This window comes from Channa argus, chromosome 15, assembly GCF_033026475.1.
Source record: "Channa argus isolate prfri chromosome 15, Channa argus male v1.0, whole genome shotgun sequence".
NCBI lineage: Eukaryota > Metazoa > Chordata > Actinopteri > Anabantiformes > Channidae > Channa > Channa argus.
Window position 1 is genome coordinate 9,475,265 of NC_090211.1, and position 27,213 is coordinate 9,502,477.

At 40.7% G+C, this 27,213-nt stretch overlaps 1 protein-coding gene across 18 annotated transcripts in view; it reads right to left on the reverse strand.

Annotated features, from left to right (window-relative positions):
- The window catches only part of srcin1a (SRC kinase signaling inhibitor 1a), a 91,215-nt gene continuing 64,002 nt past the window's right edge, over positions 1–27,213 (reverse strand). For 10 of the 18 annotated variants that reach the window (XM_067475979.1, XM_067475975.1, XM_067475973.1 and 7 more), the window contains 18 exons: positions 23,725–23,920; positions 23,112–23,123; positions 22,374–22,669; positions 20,174–20,994; positions 19,572–19,673; positions 18,998–19,125; positions 16,981–17,001; positions 16,116–16,276; positions 13,231–13,406; positions 12,291–12,421; positions 11,810–11,957; positions 10,758–11,064; positions 10,363–10,624; positions 10,028–10,167; positions 9,638–9,790; positions 7,149–8,045; positions 5,413–5,550; positions 1–421 (listed from right to left, as the gene is read on the reverse strand). In XM_067475979.1, the coding sequence (XP_067332080.1) occupies positions 416–421; positions 5,413–5,550; positions 7,149–8,045; positions 9,638–9,790; positions 10,028–10,167; positions 10,363–10,624; positions 10,758–11,064; positions 11,810–11,957; positions 12,291–12,421; positions 13,231–13,406; positions 16,116–16,276; positions 16,981–17,001; positions 18,998–19,125; positions 19,572–19,673; positions 20,174–20,994; positions 22,374–22,669; positions 23,112–23,123; positions 23,725–23,920 (4,095 nt within the window). In that variant the 3' untranslated portion in view covers positions 1–415. The remainder of the gene's footprint in view (positions 422–5,412; positions 5,551–7,148; positions 8,046–9,637; positions 9,791–10,027; positions 10,168–10,362; positions 10,625–10,757; positions 11,065–11,809; positions 11,958–12,290; positions 12,422–13,230; positions 13,407–16,115; positions 16,277–16,980; positions 17,002–18,997; positions 19,126–19,571; positions 19,674–20,173; positions 20,995–22,373; positions 22,670–23,111; positions 23,124–23,724; positions 23,921–27,213) is intronic. The other 8 variants (XM_067475976.1, XM_067475969.1, XM_067475986.1 and 5 more) reach the window with 8 other exon arrangements.

A 27,213-nucleotide genomic window follows, 5' to 3' on the forward strand; every position in this document is an offset into this window, starting at 1 on the left:
TCCATGCTGCCACTGGTGCCGTTAGTTCTCAAAGCCTTCAGGTAGAGCAGAATACAGGAGACAGGAGGGAGAAGGAGGAATGTAAAGACAGGAGGTTTTCAGGGATCAGTGGGACATCTTGAAAAATTAAAGTCTTAAAATTAGTTGTGGCTGGGTACTGCCCCCTGCAGCACCTTCCCTTACCACTGCTTTCAAACATGCTTGTGCATGCATGCTCTCTTTCTCGTACACACAAACCCACACACACACATTCATAAATACACCCAAAGTGGGGTTCGGTGTAGCCTTTGGAGAAAACACTGGACATGTGAAAGTAACAGACAAAGTAAAAAGGGGGAGGAGAAGTGTGTGTAGCTCTCTAATCAGGTGAACATGAGGAGAAGGAAGCTGCAGAGGCTGGACACAGACGGGCTGCTCACTGCTGCAGGATCACGGGTAGGTGGGGCAGGCCAGGAGGTGCAGGGCAGCACAGGTTCACACAGGATGACGGGGTGGGTGAAGTTGCGCCGCAGGAACAGAAGACGTGTGATGGAGGGGTAAAGGGTCAAGGTGACGGAAAGGTGAGAACAGAACAAGAGACAAACAGAGGAAATGGTTATTCAGGTTGATATCAGCATGTGTGATGCAAGCCATGAGACAGTTTGCCATCTACACATGATGAACAAACCACTGATAAACACACCTTTTATCATACAGTGCAACAGTCAAAGTGTTCAACTGCAAACATCACTGTTGACTGTTGATTTATGACTAATGATTTATCCTCATTTAAAAGAATGACAGAGAAACAGTGCCACACATCCAGTCCCTCCATGAAATGCTGGAATGAGTCAGTAGGTGGCAGTGTTCCAACAGTATGAAAGTTGGGGGGTCACAGATTCACAACATTTATGTCTCTCTTGTGCAGGTGCAGCTAAGTTGAATACATTTGACCACAACTGTTTCTATATTTTATTTGCAAGAACCTGACCAAGCAAAACACACCAGAGTGCTGACAGAATGAGATACCAACAAGGCACCTAGTTTTTTATTTTAAACAATTTTACACTTGAGGGACACCGTTTTAGGTACTCTTTTCATAAGAAGCAACAGGGTAAAAGTTTTTGCTGTTATGAAAAAGTTATGAAAAAGTGTTTGTTCTGGGATTATGGGGATTAGTTCTGCAGGAAACGAGAGCAGGTGTGCTAGTCTAGACTTTGCTGCTGAGAGGCTTTCACCTGCCCTGTTGCAGTTCCAAAGCCTGTGCCGCCAACTGTCCCCAGAGAGCACAGCTATTCCTTCTGCCCGAGGAACTCCTCTCAAGTTATGGCGACACATTTATTCTTGCCTGTGAGTGCAGCAGGGCCGCTGCCCTTTATCTTGCACACTCAGAGGTTCCTGCCAAATGACAGGCTGCCTGGATAGGCCTTCACAACCTCAACCTCATGCCCAGGACCTTTAACTAGCCAGCTTTCCACCGGAAGTAATAAGAGGTCAAATGGGAAATGGAAATAGAGTTTTGCAGCGTGAAAGTGATTCACATTGTCAAGTCCTGCTTGATCTATGCCAATGCAAACGGGAAGAAATTGTGTCTTTGAACTGTCTGTTCTTACCCAGCACATTGATTTAAAGGCTCCTCATGCCTGGGATGTTATACCTCTGAGTGAAGCTCTAGTGAACCGACAACCCTACCACAGTGGCACAGAGAACCATCAGAAAGGCTCTGTTAATTTTAACAGCTACAATTAACACGTGAAGATAACATCAGAGCCACATCTGATGATCTGCAAAAGTCTGAATGTTAATGCTACTTTTGTGCTCCATTGATCCATTTGGACTAAATTAATTGCAGAGGACTCTCAAGGAATGTGGCTGTGGGTAGCAAGGCATGACATCTAAAATCTGATTGACCAACCTGATGGCAATCGGCTATCAGGGCATAATTTATAAGCTGCAATAAATGTTAATTAAATGGAGAGACATTTGGACAACGTTAAACACAAAGTCCAAGTCAGTCCAAAAAGTGGTGCCAGTCTATCTTGTATTATTGTATTAGGTAATAATTGATGGTACATATCAATGTCTTAAAAATGTTTAACCTCTCCAGCTGGCCATTATGACATGACACACGTGTGTGTGTGTGTGTGTGTGTGTGTGTGTGTGTGTGGGTGGGTGGGTGGGTGTGGGTGAGGATGAGAGCCGGAACACCACTGGGAGACTCCAAATTGCTATGGTTGTAACTTGGGTTTGTGTCCTAATAAATACACCCTAGAAATGTCAACTATCATTTGGCCAGAAGAGATAAAGGAGAACAATTCAAACACAAATGGAATAGAAGGAGGGTGAAAGTTTGGTCTTACATTTAGGGACTATTGTCCAGTTCAGTTTTAAAAGAAGAGGCACCTTACCTCACCTTACCATAAGCTGTAGGACAAGGTTACCAAAACAATAGTGGTCAGAATAGTAGTCAGCAGGCGTGAGTTTGATTATGGAACATGGGTGCGGAAAACTCGGCAAAAATATATCCTTTAAAAGTGGCGTCATTTTCATTTTACAAAAAAAAAGTTAGTAGCTATGATTACAATTTCCTGATGTCAGTGACTGCTAAAAAACCCCCAAGTGACGAGAACAAAGATTCAGCAAAAAGTTCTTAATTAGCTCTTAAAGGCTGTATGCAAATTACCCAGCCGCCTCAATAATTTGATGCGATGAGCTGCAGATAATCAGTGTGTTTTTCCGTCATAGTTCATCTTCAGCTGTTTCATTATTTAAAATTCATAATGACAGTTTAGCTTACAAATTTTGCTCCAACCAACTGTGGGCTAAACTGTCAGGATCTGTGTCGTATCGCAGATTTGAGCAAAGACAGTGATTCAAAATGAATCAGCTTGTTTTAAACACGCACCACAATGCATGATTCTCCTCATTGTGACTTCATTAATATTTGTAAAGTGGTTTTAAACACTGGTGTTTCCACCAAGCTTTTCCTGCAGCGCACAGGTTTCTGGAAGCTCAAATAAATAAAGTTTAATAAATTAATAAATGATCCTATGAATAGTTTGAAATACATAAATAGCCTGACAAGAGACTATGAAATATCATGTCATCAGTCATTTTCATAACAAAGAAAATTATAATTTTTCACCCACTGTATAAAAAGCTTTTTTAATCAATTTATTTTACCAAAGGTTATTTTCATGCCAGTTTATATCTCATTTTGCTGGTTTAAAAAAATTACAGTACTAAAGGTATTTTATTCAACCAACCAGGGATGCCACATTAGATAAAGTATCAACGTTGAAGATTGAGTCAGCTAAGGGCAGCTAAAGGTACTCAGCATTGAAGTAAATGGCGAGCACTTTTCTTTTTACTCATTACACATTTATGTGCAATTCATTGACAAACACATTTAAATATTATAAATGTGCCACAATTTACACAATAAAGTTTTTTTGTTATGGAAAGGAAAAAGTTCTGCCTATCGAGTTAAGCACCTGGTGCAGCTTTGTTAAGCTGCATGAATAAAAGAAGTAACGGTGTCTATGTGTATTTGGAGCAGCAGCTCTGTAAGTCAAGCCAAATATTTCTGGGGCAACAATAAATAACTATTATAATACAACTGATTCAGATTCATTTTGACATTGTTGTTTCTCTTGTTAGCAGGAGATAACTGGCTAAATCTTGCTAGTTTAAGATGCTGGTGGAAGGCATTAGTGACCACATTATCCATCCATTATCTAAAGCCCATCCCAGCTGTAACTGGACAGGCTGGAGACCACAGGACTGTTTTTCTTTTCATCCATTTCAGGGTCCATACTAGTTTGCATTGTCACCGGTTGGTAGTTGCATACTGCCTTAACAAATGTCCTCTATTGTTTTATTGGCAATACCCCTTCAAAGCTCTGTCTAATGGATGCTCTTCGACTTCATACTTAGCACGAAGTTTGTTTTTTTGGCAAAGTGTGAAGACTGCTGCAGCTGAATGCTTATCCATTTGGTCTTGGTCAGCTGGTTTTTTTGTTTAATTTTTGTAATGCAATTTCGATTAGGCTTAAACTGTTTGGCACCCTGACAATAAGCTTTGAGTGTCCACTGTCCCTCTGAGAATAGCGCTTTCAAGCATACAGCTTCTTTTTACAATGACTGTTTTGAACAGTTTGGGGACAAAGACTGCGTGCAGTGTGCGAGTGTCATACTGAAATAATGGGATTAATTTTGCTTTCATTAGACAAGTGTAGGAATCCACTCTGCTTTCAAATCACAGGAAAGGAGTCTGACAGGGGAATAGTGAAAAGTAGAGAGGGACAGCATGCGTAAATTGCAGGGTACAGAATGCGGAAGAAGGAAAGAGCATCATAAGGAAGATGAAACATGAAAAACTTAATGGTGGGGAAAGAAAACCGTCCTCTTCATATTGAATTATCAGTGATTGCCACTGACTCAATGGGGCATTATTACATAGCACTGCAGAGATTCTTTCTCTTGGTCTACGACAAGCAAAGCTTCCTTTCTGTCTTAAATCTGTCTCTCTGTCCCCAACACATTTACTTCTTTGTAATTTTCCCCACCGACTTTGTGTCTGAATAGTTTTTTCTTTTCCATTCGCTGTGAGGTTTTAGATGCACTTCAGTGCACCTGTTATTTTTCAGATTATACTGATGTTAAGCTTTTTTCTCTGTACAGGCATGCTGCAAATATCTCTTTTTTGGCTTTGGTGTGTTCTTCAAGTTCAATTTTCCTTGGTTATAGGGAACATCTAGCATACCTATGTATATCCTGTCCTGACACTGATTACAAAATGATTAAACAAAATGATTAAACTGATGAAACACTGAGTGATACATGCAAGCTGAGGAGAGGAGCATGTTCGGAACATGCAGAGGTTCCACAGTATAAAATGAAGTAAGGACTGAGGTGAAGCAAGTAAAAATCTGCTTATGCTTGATTTGGTGTATAAAGCAGAAACGGAGAATTCATTTCAAGTATTTTTTTTAGCTTTCAAGGGTTGGAGGCAGATATTATCTTTGCTTTGCCTTTTAATCTTAAAAGTATTAACTTTATTGTATGACCTCTATGCCCCATTTGTTCTAATTGCACACTGAGGACATAATAAAATGTCATGTCTTTTAATATTGATAATCTTCCTAATTCTTTTATAATAATACCAATAATAATAATAATAATAATAATAATAATAATAATAATAATAATAATAATAATAATAATAATAATAATAATAATTATCATAATAATCAAAATAATCATAATAATCATAATAATAATAATTAAAATGGCCATGGCCTGGCCTGCCACTACCCCCAAGATCATCCAGTGCTTGGAGTAGTGTACTGGGAAAATACAATTTGCAAATTATCGGTAAATAAACTGCCAGATCAAGTGTGTACTGGCCCCAACCGAGCTACAAGACAATACCTGCTGCTGGCCCTGGATCTTTAGGAAGTCCTCCCTTTTGCCACTTTTGCTGTTGTCTGCGGTGTTCTGCTGCAGGTGTTTCAGCTTGGAGGCAGCTGAGGAGTGGAGGAGCTTACCCACGGTGGAACTATTCCCTCCCTGAGAGAAGAGGAAAGACTATGAGTCAGACCCACACACCGTACATTTTATTTCCTCCCTTCAGTGCATTTACTTTACGCCTCTGACACATATCAGTACAGAGTCTGATTCCAGCAAGCAGGTTTTCTGAGATTAATGAGGTTTTTTAAGATCAGTGCTTGCTGATATAAAACTGAACTATCCACTTCACAGAGGTTCTCCATCTATCAGCAGAAAATGACAAAGATGAGAATATAGAAACACAGCCTCAAAACTGACGTTGCGTAGCCTCTCCTCACTGCACACAGCCGTGTGCTTAATGATCTTTCCCGCTGAGTTATTCTGTCGACTCTCTCTAATATGCAGAAAAACAAATACACTTTGAGACAAATTTTCATCCAGCTGTGCCTGTTCTGCACACAGAGACATTAGCTGAAAGGAAAATTAATAAATTATTAACTGCCATAGTGTCAAATAGCCAATCTTTCTCTGCTATTGGTAATTCATGGCAGAAAACCTCCCTGTCTTCTTTGCTTGCACCTTCTTCGTTTAATGTAAAGCTGAATTTTTTTAATACAGACACAAAATATACAGAAAATTCATTCTAACATCCTAATTAAAAAGCAAACTGTAACAGGGCTTGGAAGCATATTGCTTGTCAGAGTGAATTTTAGCGAGAACTTAAGCAAAGATTGGACAAGAGTAGGATTAAGGATCGTGTTGAACTGATGAATGTGGGTGAAGCTGGACTGATGAAATAATGTGTGAAGATTCTGCAATCCTCAGCCATACCCACAGGAATGCTCCCTGGCTCGACATCAGAGGGCAGAAACTCACCATGACAGTGTGACTGTCAAAAACTGCAGCTCTGCCCTTAGTGGGAGGCTACATTAGGAGCAACAGGGAATACTCTGCAATCTATCAAGACACTTCACAAGTGGCAGCTGACACAGCAACACAAAATGTCTTCTAGTTAATCTTTTGTTGTTTTACAGTCAACTGGAGGTGATTTCAAAGGAGGCTACTCACAATGTCAGATAATAAAGTTCAATGTGTGGTCATGAGATGTTAACAAGTGTATTTAAAGTGATTTTGGCTTTGGTGCGTAACATAAATGCAATTATGACTGTAATGTAATTTACTTACCAATATATATAACTGTGTGCTGACAAGACAGAACAAAGATGGGCAGGCATAATAATTTGGTAACACTGATGATTAAAGAATAGTGAAAAGACAAAGGAAAGGTTTAAATTAACCATTATAAAATATATTAACATTTTTATTGAATGTTTGAATCATGAAAAGGTGACTTTGGCTAGATTTATAGAAAACAGATGTCAGGCCTATCGATCAAGAAACTATTAACAAGTTCTCAGCCGGCAGAAGAGCAGATCCAGTACAAATCACACACACCAGACAAGGAGGTAAGAACTCTGTTGTCTGTCCCTTGTGGATATTTTCAATTTCAAGTGCAATTAGATGCTGATTTCATCAGGGAGCAGACACCAGAAACTTGAAAGTGAAATTTAAACCATCACCCAAAGAGAATTGAAGAAAAGAAGAGAGAGCATGCTGCTTCAGAGCAGGAATCTGCACAGCAGGTGTAAGGAATGAACCTGGATCGAAGCTGGGCCCAAAGATGATGGCTTGGGTGGGACTGGAGGCTTCTTGGACTCTGAAGTTGGAGAGTCGCTCATCTGGGCAGGAGTGCTTTTGATGGTTGCCTCAGTGTAGAGCTCCTCTGCAGTGGGATGGCCACTGATTTCTATTAAGGTGTTCTCCAACTCTCGAATTGTCTCATCCAAGCTATCCAGTCTCCTGTAGGTGCTGTGACGGACATCTTCTCTCGCTCTTGCTCGACTGATTACGCAGCTGGCTGATCCACTAGGCACAAGTGTACTGTTATTCGAATTCTGTGCCTCTGTGTGGTGCTGAAGTCTAATTATCCTGTCCCCTGACTCTATCCCTCTCCTCAGAGCCTCTAGCAAAGAGCCCTGCTGGCCCATGTGGGGACAGGATTTTGTTCTGGGTTTAGGCACTGGCTTGGATGATTCCAGGAGGGAATGCAGCAGCCTGTAGGCCTCTCTGACAGTTTCAGTTTTCTCAAAGTGTACGAGAAGAGGCCTGTCACTCAGTTGAGCCTGAGAGAGTTCTGTAGTCTCTCGAAAGATGGTCATAGTCTGTAAAGCATCTCCTGCAGTTCTACTGAGCAGTTGGGCTTCATTGGACGACATCACCCTCACCTCCAGCTCTGTCAACAGCAGGGCAAGCTCTTTTTTTAAATCCATTTCCTGTTTAAAACAAGGATGCTCTTGTTCTCGCTGAGGAGAGCTTTCAGACAAATTCTCTGAAATTTCAATCTTGTAGACCATGCGACGACCAATCCTATCGTGTGATGGGCTCTCCTCTACAGAGTCCTGTGCTAAATCTCTGACAGGATCCTCTGAGCCAGTGAGTGTTGCTGACAAACACTCTGTCAACACGATGTGGGGAACAGGAGACAAGCACTTTGCCTATAAATGAGGAAAGCACTTGAGCGTTTACATTTAACAACACTCAAAACACACTCTTCGCTTTAGCACAATTCAACAACTTCAAGTGAGACTTGTAACTTTCTATCAACATAAAGTATCTCTCACACACAAAACAGCACAACATCCACATTTAACCCATTGCAGAAAACATTTACGCTTTGTGGCTGTGAAGGGCTTTAACAAATAAAAGGAGTTAAATGTGTGAGTATGTTTGTGTTCAGTGTCACACAAGTAAGTTTATTAGAGGGATGGTTTCAAACGATGAACTGTAAAATGCGGATTTATGCAAAGCTCAACCTGCATGAATCAATATTCAAAGCAAATCAACTGAAGTCAGGTGTTTGATCTTAAAAGGTTGTTAATGGTGCCAAAATCACCAGAAATCACCCAACTTGGCAAATCTTGTAGCCATAGCAACTAAAGAGTGTCTTTTATTCAATACGTTTGGCCATACAGCACAAACGGTTATCAAATGTGGTATCAAATGGCTAATTCAGCTAACAACAACATAGGCAGCTGTACGTTTTAGTAAAATCTTAATATTGTTCCTGTTTAGTAACAAATGACAGGCTTGAGACCCAAATACTGTCTGAACAGAGTTAATATTATCTTCCATTCATTATATACTGTAACTCCAAATGAATGCTAATGTCCTTGTCTTCGTTGGCTGCAGCTGCTAGCTGACATGTCAGACACAACAATTATACAGTATAAGCTGGTGGTGCCTGTGCATGTGAAGGTCTTGTGTGAAAGTTAAGACTGCGCTTTTCACTGCTCTGCATGTTTTTGCTTGTGATTTCTTGAACACAACAAGCATGCACATCAACAAAAAACAGATTGTGAGTAATTGTGAGTAATTATATCTGCTGAGGGCAAGCTGGGTTGATTTCAGAAGATATGTGATGAGTGCATGAGCGGGGAGAGGTGGTAAAGAGACCAAGCAGTGGTCAGAGTGGTTAACTGAGGGCAGCAATCCACAGCACTCAGCGTCAGCCAGTGTTACCTCATTGCCTGCGGCCTCAGAGGGCCACAGGTCCAGTCTGCAGGGGGGTGAGATTTTCCTGCTGCGACGGCTAGTGGGGGGGGAAAGGGGAGGGGATAGAGCGAGTCTGAGTGGGGCTCTCTCAAACAGCTGAGGAGGGAAAAGGGAGGTTCAAGAGCTGTCATAAATAATGAAATTAAAACAGAAAAGCTACTGAATGATCAAATTCAGTTACTGGTGACTCTTGGTTTCATCAATTTACAGGCGGGTCATTTCAAACACACTCCAAGCAGCCATCAGAGTCCATCTGTCTGGCTGTGATCTGTGAGCCCTGGGTGATGATGTGTGTGACTGAGCAGTATGTGATCTTTGGGCTCTCCCAGTGCCAGGGGCAGTAGGACATATGGCACCTGCTGCTTGAACATGTGGCAATGATTGTGAGCATATCTGCACACATATTGTGTGTCTGTGTGCATGTAAAAAGCCAGCTGCAAAATATTGACATGAAATAAAAACTAAAAGAGTGCAATTTTCCCAGTCATTTAACACCAACCCACTGAAGATAACGCACAATCCCTGATGTGTTTACCTCTAATTCTGCAGCAATTTTTTCCTCTTCTCTTTCCTCCTTGTCCCCAGGGGCCAGTGTGGGGGGTGTAGATGCAGGACGAGGGTTTTCAGAAACAGCCCGCCTCAGTTTTACATGAGGCTTCTGGCCTTCAATCTCTTCAGACTCAGACTTCTACAATCACAAATGTAAAGGGCCATTAAGTGTAAATGAAGCCATTGCCTAGAGTTGATGTTGTAATCTAACAAGAATAATCCTCAAGTCTACAAAACATGCTGGCTCACCCTAAATTCTAGTTTAAGTTGTTTCGATTTGTCAATTAAATATGTTTACAGTGGAATCATTTTTTTTAATACCACAAGATATATGCAAAAACTGTATCTTTGTAACTTTTGGACATTTTTGTTTTACCTTTACACTTTTTCCAGGAATGAGGGGCTCTCCGCTGCGGGTGGTCAGACCGGGAGAAGATGGAAAGCTACGTCTAGGTGGTGGAGGAGGAGGTGATTTGGAAGGTTTCTCTGTGCGATACCGTGGTACTGTCAGCTCTTCTAGAAATAGAGGTAACAGATATATTTTGAAAAGGAACCATGCATATATTATTGCCTTTAGAACAAGCTGTGAAGAATTTTTAGGCACGATGAAACTGACAGTACTTTGCTCAATACTCCAATCCTCCTTTTTTTTGGGATATACAATAAAGCATTATAATACTGCAGTCTGAAGAAATGAATTATCTGTCCTACCAGAGCCACGCCTGGATCCTCCCTCTTTCCCAGAAAGCTTGTGTTGGGGTTTGTTGGTGCGATGCTCTGGGGTTCCCATCCCACCCTGAGGGTTCTGAGAAGAAGGTGTGTTGAAGGAGGGCTTGATCTGTTTGGCAGCAAAGTCAAGGTCTGGGATAGCCTTCATTAACTCAGCCTGAGTCTCTTCTAGCAGCCGGTTAATGTCCTGGGCACTGTACTGTGTGAGACTGGCTCGCTTCTCCTCCCAGTCCCGCTCTGCTGCCTGTTATAAACACACAACCACTGTGGGCTTGTCTCACTTGTGTAACTAAATCATATGATTTGTAATGTACACTACATGGGCTGTGAAACAGAAAGGAAAAAAGGTGGAGAAGAAAAACAGAAATAATTCCTACCAATCGAACCTCCACAGACAAAGCTTTGTCAGCAGCAGCACGTCGTTCCAGCTCCTCCAGGGCTTTGCCCTTGTGAGGAACAGGGGGATGATTGTCCTTGTGAGGGCCGGATGGGTTCCCGTGGCCACGGCTGATGCTGGAGTGGGGGCTCCAGTTGGACAAGCTGTTGCCTCCACCAAGGTCATTGATTGTGAGTGGTGGGCTGGTGGGGATGTCAAAGTCTGAAAACTTTCGCAAGTCTTCATTGTGCTTTGATGAAGGGCTAGAGAAATCATCCTGCTTCTTCCACACCCCTTCATTCGCTTGTCTGGAAAGGGATGGAAGATAATTCTATTAATCTGCTGTTAATAGTAATACAAATATATAAAAATATCTGTAAAACTCAGACAATGTGAATGGAGCAAACCTCTGGCATTAGTGAATATTGAATTCTGCTGTTATTGTAACATGTTGTTACCCACAAAGAGAGGAGGAGTGAAAACAAAATCCTTTTGTCGGTGAGGTTAGTGAGAACAGAAACCAAGGTGCTTTTTGGACACAAGGCTGATTAGGAGATGGATAACAGAATGCTGAAGGGCATGAGCTGGGACTACACCATGAAATTACAAAGCCTATTCATGTGACTGAGTAGTGCCTTCACCGGGACACCACCCAGTAATGCCAGCTGAATGCACTGATGATTTTAAATAATTTCTCTGGGAGTTTTAGAGTTTTGACTTAAATACATTTAATGTTCAATAGTGGAAACCTCGGATCCAAATCAAGAATAATTTCTAATCAATTTTCCTTGTTGTAAGGCCTGTCAGTCTGTAAACCACATTTAATAAAAATCCATTATGTCCTGATCATACAAAATAAAAACACAATGTCTTTAGCAGAGTTACAGAAGTTTTCCTCAAATAGATTAGTGGTCAAGCTTTCCTGTCAGCTGATGTTGGAAATATCAATATAGATTGGAAACTGCAACTGTTGCTATGTAGAAGTATACTGGACAAATCTAAGCTGCATTATCAGGATTTAAACATGCTTTTCCATAAGAGCAGTGTTCATACTTGCGCATGGTGGTAAGGGTATCAGTTATAGTCTTGCAGCGTTTTAACAGGGCATCCAGTCTGTGCGGCTCTTCTTTCAGGAATTTGACGGCCTCCACTTCCACCCTCAGAACCACACGCATCTTACTCTGCAGGCCTGGGAACTGATCTGCAGGAGAAAGGAGCTGAGTAACACAGGAAGCCAACCCCATTCACCACACACAAATCAATTCTACATGTCAAAGATGTTGAAAGCCTTTTTATGTAATTAGACAAAACATTTCTGGACTACTGTAAATGGTCAGGAGTTCATTAAGACAATGCACAAGCTGAGCAATCTGAGAGTGATTAAATGTTTGACAGACTGGCTGTGGGTGACTAAAAGATAATCAGTGCTTTGGTGAGTAATTAGTGTCTAGTATAAACTGTCTGCCAGTTTAATAGACTGTGTTTTCTGTTTTGTGCTCTTGCAAAGAAAGTAAAATGTGCCAGAATGACTCACTTTTCAGTTCTGTGAGTGTTTCTCCCAGCTTTCTCAGAACAGTGGTCTTCTCCTCCAGCTCCTGCACTGTCACCAGCTTGTGGTTGACAGACGACTCCTTCTGGATCTCCTCCACTGACTTCTCCAGGTCGCTGAAATGGAACAGACAGAAGGCTGAACACCAGGGATTGCTCTCCTTCACCTAAATTTTCCTGGATATTCATCTCACAATTATGCTCTGACTGCTCTTCTGTCGACTGACAGAAAAGAGTGAAACAGAGATCTATGTGGTTTGTTTAGCATGAAAGTTAAGTATATGCCACGTCTGGTCAAATAAATGTCCCTCAAGATATGCAATGAATCAAAGTTCTGTGTATAATTAACCAAAATAAATTGGCCATTAGCCAGACGGAATAACAGATATTGATTAGCTGAGATCATCTAACAGTTCAACCAATTACTCTGCAATCTAAATGCCACTCAGAGCAAGATTCAGGAACTCTACTTCTGCTGAGAGAGATCCAAAAATGATTAGTGCAGTGAATCTTTCCACATATGAGACTGAACTAAGTTATCTGATTATTAAATCTCAAGGTAGCCCTCTGTTCTAGTTTTGCAGTCACTTCAATTAGTTGCTGGACGATCGCATACCTTAGATCTTAATAAGCATCTCGCTCTATGCCGAGCTTAATTACAGTTATAATTTCATCCTATCATTGCGTCACCCTCTGAGCCGTCTAATTATACAACAGATTACATATGATTGTGAAACACATGATAAAAAGTAAACATTGTCAGCTTGCATATAAAATACCCTTACACTTAAAACATTCAGTAGCATTGTAGAAGAATTACAGATGAACATATTTTTAGATTCAAACATTTAGATTAAAAATTATTTAAAACCATGCAGTCCTCTATGATCACTGGCAGGCATCACTCCTTTATCTTAAGTACTGACTGAAGCTGCTGGATGATGAGTTCCTCCTCATTGAGGTACTTGAGTCTCTCCTCCTCCACCAGGAGACGCTGTCTCTGCAGAGGATCCTCCTGCTTCCTCAGGGCATCAGCCACACGCACGCTTAGCTCTGTTTCTGTTCGCTTCAGGAGGGTTTTTACTGAATCCTGGTTGTCCAGCTGCAAACATACACACACATTGCAACACATTACAGAAAACATAAGGTATCTTCTTCTGACTGCAGCAGGACATGCTATGCACTGGACATTTGAAAGGAAAGTATATCAGTGTTAGGCCTAGTGGCCTCAGGAGAACTGCTTGTTGAAGTCATACAACAGGACAGTGAAGAGAATTGTAGCCGCCTTAGGGTTTATAAAACAGACCCCAGTGATTTACTGCAGTTGCACATTTTGTTTTCCCACCTCCCTGATAGGGCAGATAGTGGCCTCCTGTTTTATTGTACAACAGTTTTTATCTGAGAAGAACTTTTTATTACATCCTCGACTGCTCGTATGCCATTGCTTATTGGTATTAGCACTGATAAGAAAAGCTTTGTTCCTGAAAGCCCCCCGAGATGCAGCATGTAGTTCATAAATACAAACAGTGTAAGCTTATGTATCTGTGTATTGTGTGTGTGTGTGTGTGTGTGTGTTAGCACATGCTTATAGTAACACCCAAAGCTGAAATGCCATGAAGAGGGCCCTCTCAGTATTATGAGTAGAATATTCTACAGGACTAGCCCATGTAATACAACTCCCTTAGATGAAAGCAGCTGGTAAACAAGCAAATTTAATAATTGATAAGACTTATGTTCCAGGAAGTGAAGCAAGACAACAATCTCAATGGCATTTAAAATTTACATGGTGTTTCCCATTATACTGCCAGCAGTGATGCAGCTGCAGCAGGTAAAACCAGTAAAACTGATAACATATTTTAAAATATATTTAATATATCACACACACAGAAAATCTTTTGATCTTGCGGTGTTTGCTCCCTCTCCCTCCAGTTGCCTGTCTCTCCTGCAGCCTGCTTCTGTATAATTCATGGACTACATGTAAAATTTATGCTGCTGGCCATCACCAGGGGCAACAATAAGGTCCAGGTGCAGGGGTCACACTTGGGCACACAGACAGGTAAACAGAAAAATGCTCCTCTCTGAGTACAGCAATGTTTTGGCAGTTTGACTCTTTGTCTCGCTGCTTAGCCCGTTGCCCCCGTGACTGCTGTCATGAGAGAAATTCAACCAGAGCATGCCGATCATCTGTCACTCTTATTATTTTGACTCTCTCTTTTCTCCCTGCAAGAAGCTTGAAAAATATCCTCTGCCTTCGAAAGCATTTAATTCATCACCTCCTCCTGAAAACTTCCTACAGTAACTTGGCACTGCTTTCATTGGAGATAAATAGAATAAATAGTGACCTCATCTGCACAGTTTCTTTAACACTTTCCTTGTGACATGTCTTCCTATTGTGCATCTGTTGTGACATTCTGAATCTGAATCTGTATAGAATCTCAATCATTATAGATTGCCACTTAATGTGAAGCAAGCATATCTTTCGGTTTCATTATTCATCCTGAAGTCGTACAATACCCTCAGTGCATCATGCAGTATGGCTGTGTGTGCAGGTGTTACATGCTATATGTGCATCAATTAAGTGAAGATCAAATAAACATCAAATCCACTGCTCCTGCATACATGTGTGTTGAAATTTTGCATACTATACATTCTACAGCTTCAAAATGATAACAATTGCATGTAGCTGTAAAAGTATCAACTAATAAAGACATTTCATACATTTTTAGGAAAATCAATGGACCTCTTCTATTAAAGCAAGTAACATATGAAGTAGTCCAACATTCTGTATGTCACACACTTAAAACAGACACAACAGCAAGGGGCGCAGCAAAGCAGCCTTCTGATCAGGTGCAGCGTTCAGACTAATCAGGATAATATTCACGATAATAGCTCTTGATTAACTGAAAATGACTTTCTCTGTATAATCAACTGAACATGCTGTAAACCCATTTCCTAGGAACTATTTATTTGGTAGAAAGTAGTCACTGTAATCACAACTGTTTGGAGGGTCTGTGGATTATGCAAAGTAATCAGAACACCATTTCTGGAAAGACATGCAGATTTTTTTTCCAATGCACCGAAGACCAAGAATAATATTCTATTTGCTTCCTTTTGATTGGGATGGAGACATCTACAGAAAGCCGATTAGTTCTGATTTTGCCTCATTTTACCAGCTGTTCCATGTTTAAGGCTTCTTCAAATATGCTTTTTATATTGCCAGCTGCTAACAGCAACTGTTTGGAAACAGAATGACTTTACATGTGCATCGACTAGGAAAACCTCAGTAATTTCCTTTTTTTCCCATTAACCTTTGCTGTACACTTAAATAGATCTATTCTGCTTCTGCTTCTCAGACTGTGACATTTGACTTGGAATTGATCTTTTTTGATTATATAAAACCTAGGGCTCAATAATTAAAAAACAAATTTCTTTGAAATGTATTCCCTTTACATTTCTCCAATGTAAACACTCAAGTCGCACACTGGGGTTTAATTTAAAACAAAACAGTTATAAGGCACACACATAATGAAGCAAGAGGTGTCCTAGTAAAGCCTGTGGCAGCCTGAGTGTGACTGGACGAGGCTGTCTGCTGGTATTCACTCCATTCCATTTAAATTAGAATTTGCAAATTTCAGTTGGAAAAGAAGAAATCTTTTAAACCCGACAATATTGGATGGAATTCAAACTGAGTGTACACAATTAAAACTACCGGTAAAACTAGATACCTCTAATTGTAAATGTTTGTTCTAACTGGGAGAAGAGACTAAGAAATATGAGAAAAATTGATTTGTATCATGGCTACACTATTTACCTGTATCTTGCGTAGCTGAGTGAGTTGTTTGCGTAGGTCAGTGGCGTTTTGCTGTAGGCCGTGCAGGTGGCGCTGCATCTGCAAGTGGCTGACGCTGTTCACCTGGGTTGTGTTAGAAGGCGGTGGCGGCATCAGAGCTAGCGGTGCAGACGGTGTGTGAGCTGCCAATCACAGAGCAGGACATGAGGGGTCACCGGGAGGTCATTGGGAAAAAATGGTTTACTGGGCTGTGCTCCAGTGAGATTTCCAGCGAGCCAGCACGTTACACAAGTACAAGCAGTAAGGCAGACACAGAAATAAGGCCCAAAGAAAAGTACATATACAGTACGAAAAACCTTGATAAACAAACACACACTGGAACAATACAGTGTGTGAATGTAAAAAAAAAGTGCCATATTCACAAAGTTCTCATAGCCCACTGGGAGAAATGTGAGCTCATGCTATTAGAAACTCATATGGAACTGCAATTAGTCTGTTCAGTAGTGACACACAAGGGGATAACCATGCTGTTATCTTAACACAGGGCTTTGTGAATATGGCCATTGACTCCCTAGTTATTCAGACACACACACACACACACACACACACACACTCAAATGCCTCTTACACATTTGTACACACTCGCAGAATGATCTGTGACAAACAATCCTCAGAAATTCCCAAAGAAATAAGCAGGCATAAATCGAGAAAGTAGAAACAGAGAAAGTACAAAGGGGGTCCACTCTCTGGGAAACAAACCAGCAGGAAAATGGGAGGAGAGACACTGCCAGCTATCCAGCAACACCATACATCCAAACAGAGGGCAGATGAGAGAGATGTCTGATAGGAGAAATAAAAGGGTGACAGAGTAGGAGATAGAAACTACCTTTGTGTTTCAGCCGTCCAGCTGGAATGTAGAAAGAGTGACCCCGTTATCGAGAAATTAATGAGAATGTTAGAGAGATACAAAGAGGGAAAGTCTTAAAAGTTCATATTTGCAGAATGATGATTCTCAGGAGCTAAAAAGAGCACAGAAAATGATGATGGTTTAGTCTTTTGTCAGTGTGTTAATTTGTAAAGATTCAAACACAACTGTCTTTTTGCACTGGCCCTGTGAGGGTTTATACCAAAAACAATTCAAATTAAAATGATGAACACATCAGAAAAAAAGAGGACAGAATCTGAAATGAGAGGAATGTGAGAAAAGGAAAAATTAATTTAATTCAGTGTATACATACTGTATACAGTACATATGTTGAAATGATTGGTTTGTGTTTTTTTCAAAGAGCCTGTTTAAACACAAAAAATGTAATCTCCAGGCTTCCAGTCCTCACACGAAAAAAACAAACCTTTCAACTACTCCAAAGCTGTCTGTCTTATTACCTCGTCACAAAGGTTCTGTTTACAGTCTTGTATGTTTTTTGCCTGTTTAACACCTTTCAGCAGCTCCAAAGCTGTTAGGAGGCTTTTTTGTTTTTGACAGTGTTTGATCAGTATTCCCCCCTGATTTTTAGATAGGCACTCTAAGTACTACTACATAATGTACACATTAAGATGAGTCAATGCGGATCTCAGTAGGACTCAATTGCTTAATACTCAATTGCATTTTTTTATAGATTTGATGTATATATTTTATATATCTAAAGTCTTAGAAACAGACTGTGTTCCAGCAGACATTACTGGCATAAAATTAGTATTGTTCATGACTGCCTACTTTAATTAGTTTGCTTTGCTCAGTCAGTTTGGGCTCATAAGAAAGCGGTCAATCAAACTCTGTTGCAGACCAAATATTTGGACCAGGATCAACTAAATTGGGTTAATCTTAGTAGAAGTAGAAATATCATGAAATCCATATGTTATCTGAAATCCATCAATCTTCTAATAAACAATATGCATGAGTTATCATCTTATAACCATGGTAAAATGAAATCATCCAGACGTTTAAATTAGGGCATGTTGTACTAGTATGCTAGTACTTGTACTGGCAATGTCCTTAAGCCTATACAAAAGCAGAATTTTGCATTACAATGGTAAGGACATGTCTCTACAATTGTTTTTAGGGGACAGACATATATCTGCTGCTGATATCTGAGCTAAGCCCACAAACTTTGTTGTGAAGCAGCCCAGAGATATATACAGCAACTAATAAAAACATTCTTAAAAAAATCAACCATGATCAATTCTTTTCAACACCTCTTTGAAAGTACCAGAGTCATAAAAAATGTGTGTTTAATCATTTAGAAAGTGTGTTTGACAGTTATTTAGCTAGGTGAGTGTGTACCACAAAAATTGTGCCACAGTTACAGTATGGGGGTCTGAATGCTAATTAGCCTTGTGTTGTATTTCTATAATAATTAGCCATGTGCAGCTGGTGTGAGACAGGTGCAGGTTCCCTGTTTAAATTAGTGAAGGGTGTTTTTTTTTTTTCATTTTTGCACTTGTACATACAGTCATTGTTAAAACTGCTGAACCTCAGAGCAGTTTTGGTTAATCTGGAACTGTAGTAGTTCTTTATTCCAATCTTTTCTACATTTCAGGTGGACCTCCCTAGAGTTTTAAAAGTGGCAAAGGCTTTAAGGGAAAATACATTAAAAGAAAATGTTATGTTATGTCACACTGAAAAATACAGATCCAATATATAAAGTAATATATTAACAGTAGCCATGTTGGTTAAAAATTATGTGGTGTAGAAGAGTTGGGGTTTCTTGTGTCCCTCCAAATGTTGACACCAAACATATAGTTTGTGTCCTTTACCTTCTGTAAATTCCAGCTCATTGTTAGTAGGGAAAAGAAGCAGTTAAAAAGTAAAACAAAATGATTAGCAGACGGCAGCCGTGTTAGTAACAAGTCGACTAGTGTCTAAACTTTTGGGACACGGGTCACAATTATGCTGCTGTACTCACTTCCTGTGGCGGAGCCATCGCTGTTGGTTTCGGTCTTCTCGCTGGAAGAGAAAGGTAATGGCCGTGAGAACTCCGTCCCTTGGTCTGGAGGGCAGCCCGCCATCATGCAGAGACGCAGCAGGCCGCATCTGAGGATCAACGGCCACAGGGCAAGGCAATTACAGTGCTAACGCTAAAAGCGCTACTACTGGACACTATGAGACAGATTACATTAACAAGTTGTTTTCTTGTTAATGAGCCTCTATTGTGTTCATGAGGGTGAATTGCCATGTTATAAAATAGTGTTTAGTGTAAAAGAAAAACTCAAACTCTCCAGAAAAACCTTTCTTACACATCTGTGCATAAATACATAAATCAATAGCACTGTACCCTGCAGCTAATGTTTAGTGCTCTGTACTTACCTACTGTACTGCTGTGCTTACATAAAGTAATGTACCACTTAACGGCTATGGATCTCATAATGGATCTGATAATAGTCTGCCGTTGTTCCTGTCAATAGTGCTGCCTATGTGTCTGAGCTGAAGCAGTGTCTCCGAGACTTAAAAGGTTAATGTGGTATAATGGAGAGTCTTACGTGCTGTCACTGTCCGGTGCTCTGGTCAGCACGCTCTGGACCAGGCCAGTCAGGCTGGCTATCTGCTTCTCCATGGCCTCCATACGCTCCAAACGATGATCCCTAGAAAAGTGAATGTTACAATGTGCATGTGTCATCAGACTGTAAACAGTTAGGAAGTCAGCTTTAAACTTACAGTATAACTATGCAACACAGGATGCTGTAGATTAAGCAGTAAAGGAGTAATTTTGTTTTAAATATCAGTAGTTTTTGTAATTACATGTTTGTAATCAAATAAGCCATAGTGATGGTTTCATTGCAAAAAATCCATTACATTTCCAATTGTTTACAAGATTTAATATTGGGCTAATCCTTCTAATTAAGATTTTGTATTTGTGTTTTGATTTGATTTGAGTAAGTTGATACAACAACAACAAATTTAATTAGGAAACTGGATATGCAAATAACCTTTTTTTTAAAACACAGCCGTACCCACTTAAACACGAAAACCTAAAAATAACATAGTCAAGGAAAATAATAAAGCAATTTGTCATGCAAAAGAACTGGAAAATAATTATATTAGGACCTTCTTGAAACAGTACAAGTGAAACACACAGACTGACCTGCTACTATCAGAGTCTTGTCCAGACAACGAAGACCCAAAACCCGCTGTTGCTCTGCCGGCCTCCCCAGGCCCAGCTGTCAGACAGAGAGGCTCTGAACTGGAGCTAGGCCTCGACTTGGGGCTCTCTACAAATACAGAAGAGGAGGCAGAGTCCTTGCGGAAGGTCTGCCTAACAGGTGAAGCTCTGGGTGAGCTGGAATACGAGTCCCTGTCCCTCAACTGCATGTCAGGGATTTTCTGTGGGGAAGATGGAGGCATGCGAAAACCCATGCCTAGTGTGGCTGAGGAGTATGTGTCAGAGTATAGCGAACCTCCAGGCTTGTAAAGGGAGTCCTCAAGGTCCCCCTGAAGAGCAGCAGCTGAATAAGTGCTGAGAGAGCGCACAGAGCCACGCCGGTACAGGCCACTGGAAACGGGGAAGCTAAAGGGATCTCCAATAGCAGCTAACGACTGAGTTGAGGCAATGCTGAGGCGACCTTCTTGCATCAAGCTGTAGGGATCCGCGTAAAGCCCCTCATTCTTCATTAATGCCATATTTTTTGCATTAACTTCTTCATCGGGCTTGACGTCACGACGCTCCAGGATGGCACTGGGTGATGGAGACAGGCCTGCATTGGCACTGTGGCCAGCTGAGGGATGGTGGGGGTGTCGGGGCTGTTCATGCTGTTGATGGGAACCAGTGAAAGATGGAGGGCGGCCCCCGCTGTAAGAGAGGCGTGACCGCGATGGAGAGCCAGAAGATGCTGAGACAGTAGAGGAGGGGAGCGTGTTGAGGCGTCGTGTTGGGGAGGAGTCCCGGGAAGAATACACCATCTCCCTCTAAAATGAATGAACAGGGATGAGAGTTACCATGGAGACCTATGGATGAGAGTGCTGTATTTCCCATGTGACAGTTTGACAAGGAGACAACTGAGATCTGACTGACACTGGCCAGGCTGTCACAGATTGCAAATGCCAATAGAAGATGATGGATTTCTCAAAAGACGAACTGAATTTTGTGACTAAAAATGTTTATACAGTATAAATATATATAAGGAAACATTTGAGGAGGTTATGAAAGATACTGGGTGGAATTGATTTCTTAAACCCATTTCCGTGCACCTTTTGTTTTCTTCTACCTGCCTACCTTTGTATAAGATAATAACAAGTCCAATGCTTCATTTTTTTCAACACATCTTTGCCTCTGTTTTTCTGTTGTATATTTATCACTGTTGTCCATAGCATCCTTGGTATGGTAACCTTGTCATGCAGCACAAGGAACAGCAATACACAGAAAATATTGGGAGTGCGACGGAATTTCTAAACGGAATTTCTACTGCTGAGCCTTTATGCGGAGTTCTACATTTATATACATATATTCACAAAGCTATATAAGCTGGTCTGGTTTGCTCAAACTTTATGGACACAACTTAAACGAGCAAAATTCATCCATAGAATGCACAGGAGCAAATAAATGACTAAATACACTGCGCTTAGAGTCTGGCACCTCTAAAGACGAGGCATTGCATCTCACATTTCCTGTAAAATATCATAGGTAATTTTTTGCCACATGGGTTTAAAATTGTTCAAATATGTTCTGGTATGAAAACTCTGTTCAAAGGTTTCTTAAAATCTACATGCTATCACAGTTTAAATGTTCTGGATGCAAGTGTGCGCAATACACAAACACATGCAAACACAAACTCGCAAACTTTTCATTGGTTATTTGCACAGTTAATTTCAGATGTATTTTCATTATTAAGTGAATAATGCAGATGGTAAGCAGGGCTTTGTATGAAATAATAATAAAAAAAAGGTTTCCCTCAGGCTTCCTTGATCTTCACTGAAGCAGAAATAGCTGTTAAAATATGCTTATTTCACACAGGAACATTGTTCTCCGGTGTCTGCACAGCAACAGATGGCCTACTTGAAGATAAGAAAATACATTTCCAGGAGGGATACCTGTTAAATGACTAACCCACATACACCCAGCAGCCTGTCAAAGTTACCACTGAGATTTAAAAAAAAACAACTACTACAACTACTTTGCAAAAGAAGTACACTGCTTCTCTTTATGTAAAAGAATTGTCTTACGGCAGATCTTACTGACAACTCAGTTGTAAAACATTTGACTTGCAGGAGATCTGACATCATTACATTTGTAAAATGACCCAGTTGCCCTCTTCACCTTCCCACTCCCCTAGCATTTTTATCCTCACCCTCAGGTCTCCATTGGCCAGGTGTGCATTGGCAGGGTAGGAAGCATAGATAGGCTCTTTGCGGTAGATCTTAATGATGCTGCGGTCCTGAATATCCCGAACATCCTCCAGCTCATAGAAAACGTTGCGTGCCTCATCCTTGATCAATATGGCCGTGTTGGGTGACTTCAGCATGCCTGCTGTCAACTTCTGAGGGAACATGTGAACGATGAGAGCATGCAGCGTGTCCAGGCTGCTCAGCTCGTGGGTGATGTGCACCCGGCGTGTCTCATCTCCGTACTGCAGGAACAGCACGCCTAGTAGAAAGTGATAGTTGAATGAGAAACTGATGACTTTTGAGAATGGAGTAAACCACATAATTTTGTCAAATTAGGTAAAATGTTTTGCCATTTTTCAAGCTTCAGTGTTATCAGTAATAATCCAAATATTCTTTGTGGTATATGAGATCTACACAGTGACTTTTATCATTAGATTGCAGCATGAAAAATCACTGTTAAGTGTAAACACTAGTTCTCTCTTTCTGAATATGAGAGTTGGACTGTGGAAGCTGAATAAGAGTTCACAACTACTGGTAAAAAATGGTGTTTAAAATAAACACTTTTACTCCCTGATCAATAAATAAATGCAAATATTGAACATTAAATTACACGAACATGGTCACACTTCATAGAAACAAAAACTGTCAGATGCTGCAACAATTCATTTTATAGATAATGACGAGTCTGACGCCTGACTAACCTGAAAATTCATCTTCATACACCGTGGGACAAACAAAAACAACAAACAAAGCAAAGAAAAAATCAGTGATTAAAAGTCAGGCAAAATAAGTGAGACAATGCAGATGTGTTCGGGAGAGAAACACAGTAGTTAGTATAGAAAATACGTGAGGAGAGATTTGCAGCTGTGCTGTTCCACTTCTGCTCAAATCCTTTTTCAAAATAGCCCTTTTGACTACTGCCACTTTTTTTTTATCTCACTGTACCTGTTTCACCACACCTTGGTCTCTATGAGTCTGGACCAGCCCCCCCCACTAATCCTCTGTACACTCCCAGGGCCCTGTTGTGATAAGCCTGTCCTTAATTCTGCAGCTGCACACAAACATATCCTTAGACCTCTGAGATTAAGACCAGCACGCAGAATTACAGTCAAACACTGCCAAAATAACTTTCTGTTAAAAATAGTATGCCTTACTGAGACCATATTAAATACAGTAAACTCTACTTTGAACTTATATACCTGGACAGTTGAACCAAGCTTGCTTGTGTGTGTTCTGGTTTAAAAGTACATTTTTAAAAATAACAGGTAGGTTAATGTTGTGACAGGGCCTGACAACACTGCTTCAAATTTTAACCTGGAGATCGTAGCTTATTCTGGCTGGCAGAGCGGGACAGGGGCAGGCTCTGGCGAAATCGGTTCATCCGGTTGAACCCTAGGGGTATGTCGGCTTCTGACATGGTCTCCAAGGATTCAGCGGAGGCAAAGGAGAGCTTGGCGGCCTGGTCGGCAAGCCCAGACTGGGTAGACTGGGAATGCCTTGGACTGCGGCTCTGCATCAGGAAAATACACAGATAGACATGACAAGATTTACTGAGAAGGGAAATTGAGCAAGGAGAATAAATTGGATATAAGACCAACCGGAAAAGAGACAGAGAACACACAATGCAGTGCCACACAATGAACCACTTAACAAGATTAACAAAACCTTGACAACGGTTTAGCTACTACCTATTCACTAAGAATTACTAGCGTCACAGTATGTGACATCAGTTGATGGGTGCAGCAGAAACACATAATAGAGTTGTACTCCTGTGGCACAGCAACCAGGGCATCAGCCTTTGTCAATCACCTACAGTGGTTAGGGAGCAAAATTAAGCAGAAAACTGGGCTCCAGATTAGCATAAATTATGTCATGTTTGCTCGATTTTGTACACGTCCCACATGTCCTCATCCAAACTCTTGTCCCCGTGCAGCTACGAACTTTAAATGAGCACTTGTGGGATGGGAGGAGAAGCTCATGCAAATCCTGGCCTGTCACTGTGGGTTTATCCTGCTGGCCTATGCCCAGGCGTCTCTCACTGAAAGACTGTTAGTGCAGCTGGGGCTGAGCTCACTGAACTGGCTCCCTGATCCCCCACCGTGGTAGCATCTCCTCCAGCTCAGAGGCTGCTGTAATGAGCTCCCAGAATGCTGTCTGCTGTTTGTTTGGATGGCAGAGGCAGACACATCCTTAGCCACAGTACAGTAGCTGTGCCTGTCTCCTCCTCCTTGCACCATGAGCACAACAGTTTTTCCTCTTTCTAAGGATTTGCTTCTCGCACTTCTTTGCTCAAGTGAAGCTGCAACATGGATCTACTGCGGCGCTAATTAATGTAGTATTTAATTAATGTGAGCATCTGACAGAAACTACACAGAGGACCATCTCTGCGCACACTGACTCTCAGCAGCGAGCTGTTTGAATTCATTCATAAACACACAACACTACGCTGAACACACTCATACATCCATTAATGATTTTGTTAATTTTTCCATGAGCCAGGAGGCCATGGCGCGTAGTAAACTAGGGGTGCAACTAGAGATTACATTTATTATTAGAGCTTCAATTATTTTTTAATTTATTGAGATACAAGCTAGTATGTTCAAAAACCTCATTTTGTCTGGCTAACAGTTCAAAGTGAAATGTCTTTAGCTTAAAACTATAAAAATCTGAAAAACTACCATAAAATGTTCAGGCTGCTCCAATAGTAAAGTTCCATCTGTCTAAATTAAAATATCTTAATGGCTTTTGGATGTTAGGTACAGCCATGAAATGTTTCATTATTATGTTTTTTTTTTGTGTGTTCAGGGCTGTCATGTGCTAATAAATGTCTTCGGATAGTTCACAATGCTGCAGCAATTACTTGATCAAAATCCAAAAACATGCAACTGCACTAATGTTAACTTTCTATTTATGTCAGATCGGGTCATGCCACAGACAGGATTTTACACATTTACACAATTTATGATCTATTGAAGCTTTAGAAATGTTAGTGGTTATTTATTGTTTTTTGAGACAAACCCAGACACAGGATTTCGTTTCCTCTGTGGGAGTTTAAAGCTGAACTTCGCTCCCTCGTAATTCAAACGATGTGCTGGCTACAGAGCATTTTTTCTAGCTTTCCTCTGCAATAACCTCAATGCCGCCTTTAGAAGCTAAACTTGAAACTGATCTTTATTAGGTAATGTCATTTCATCTGAACTGGCTTCTGTCAGTGGGTCACTCTCAATGAATCTATCAAACCCAGCACGTAAGGTTCGGTCCATGTTGTCCTGCCAATGAGATTACTGTAACTGTGAGCATCCAAGCTGTGCCTCTGCCTCTGAATAAAAATGTGTTAGGATTGTTAGAATGCTTTAGCATTTGGCTCAAAATACCACTTTAGTACCGCCTCAGAGCTACTATAGGCTCTTAATGTTTGAATAATGTGTTAGTTTATTCACTTTGTAACTCTTATATCAATGAGATAAATAATTGTTTCTGATTCAAAGTTTATCAATTAATAGTTGCAGCAGCAGAGTGAACAGTAAGTAAACTAAATGGCCAGTAATAAAACAAGTACTGCAATCAGTGGTAATTTGATCTTTAAATCAACAACATTGCAAGTTCTTACAAAGGCCCATCAGGACTTAGAAACAGAACAATCATTTTGATTATGCAAGCTTCTTCTGTCACTGCACATAATTCAGTTAAACTCGCTCAGAATGAAAATGGTCCTCAGTGATTTTGGTGGCAGACAAGGTTTGTGCATATAGGGTCATTTGTCTAAGCTGTGACCACACTGACCAACAACAAAGCAAACTACACCAGAGAGCAGCAGTGCTACTACTATGGAGCAGGATATTGTAGTAGTATTTTACCTGATCTGAATGCATTACTGAATCATCTTCATGAATTTGAAGCGCTTGTATTTTGTTTATGAATTAAGTAATTTCATATATAAAAGAATAGTTTGACACCTTGGAAAATGTACTTTCCAGCTACCGCAAGCAGCTATTTTCTGAAGGTTGTAACATCTTCTCAGTGCTAATACAAAAGGCACCCACCTTTTGAAAAATTTGAAAACATGTTACACACCAAGCTGGATAATAAATTTATTATCCAGCTCGGTTATTTATCCAACTAGGAACTGGATCAGTAGTGAAACCAGCTGTCTGAACACAACCTTATTACTCATTAAAAGTAAACACCCAGAAATTGATTTGGCATTGAAATACAATAACAGCTTTCAGTATGAAAAAGAATAACTGGAACGACCACCAAGTCTAAAACATGCCAAAGGAGATTCTGCTGAGAGAAAAACACTGAGCAACTGCAAAATCTGTCTACTGCTGCATGGGAGAATTTCGTTTCAAGACTAAATAACTTCCAGTAATTGGAGCCTTCTAAGAAAAAGGAAGAAGGGAATTGAGAACACGGAGCCGCATGACTGAGCTTCGTTCTCACAAGCGACTGCAGAATTACATTAAGCTGAAAATGGGAAAAATACTGTATGTAGGAAAAGCAAATGCTCTACTCTCTTACCCTCGTGACTGTGAACATGAAATGCTGACGTACATATGAGTAACCTCGCTGCAGCTGTCATTATCTACTGCATGCTCATAGCCAGCTTGTCTTGTTACAACATGCTCCAGACAGTGACTTCCATATTGTTGTTTTATGTGATATGAAAACTGAAAATCTCTCCGCAGTAATTTTGCATTGTAAATATTATATGTGAACTCACCGTCTGGTCATGCATCTGGCATTGCAGACGTGACATGACGGTGTCCACAGCTTCCTTTGAGAGAAACTGGTTCTACCTCC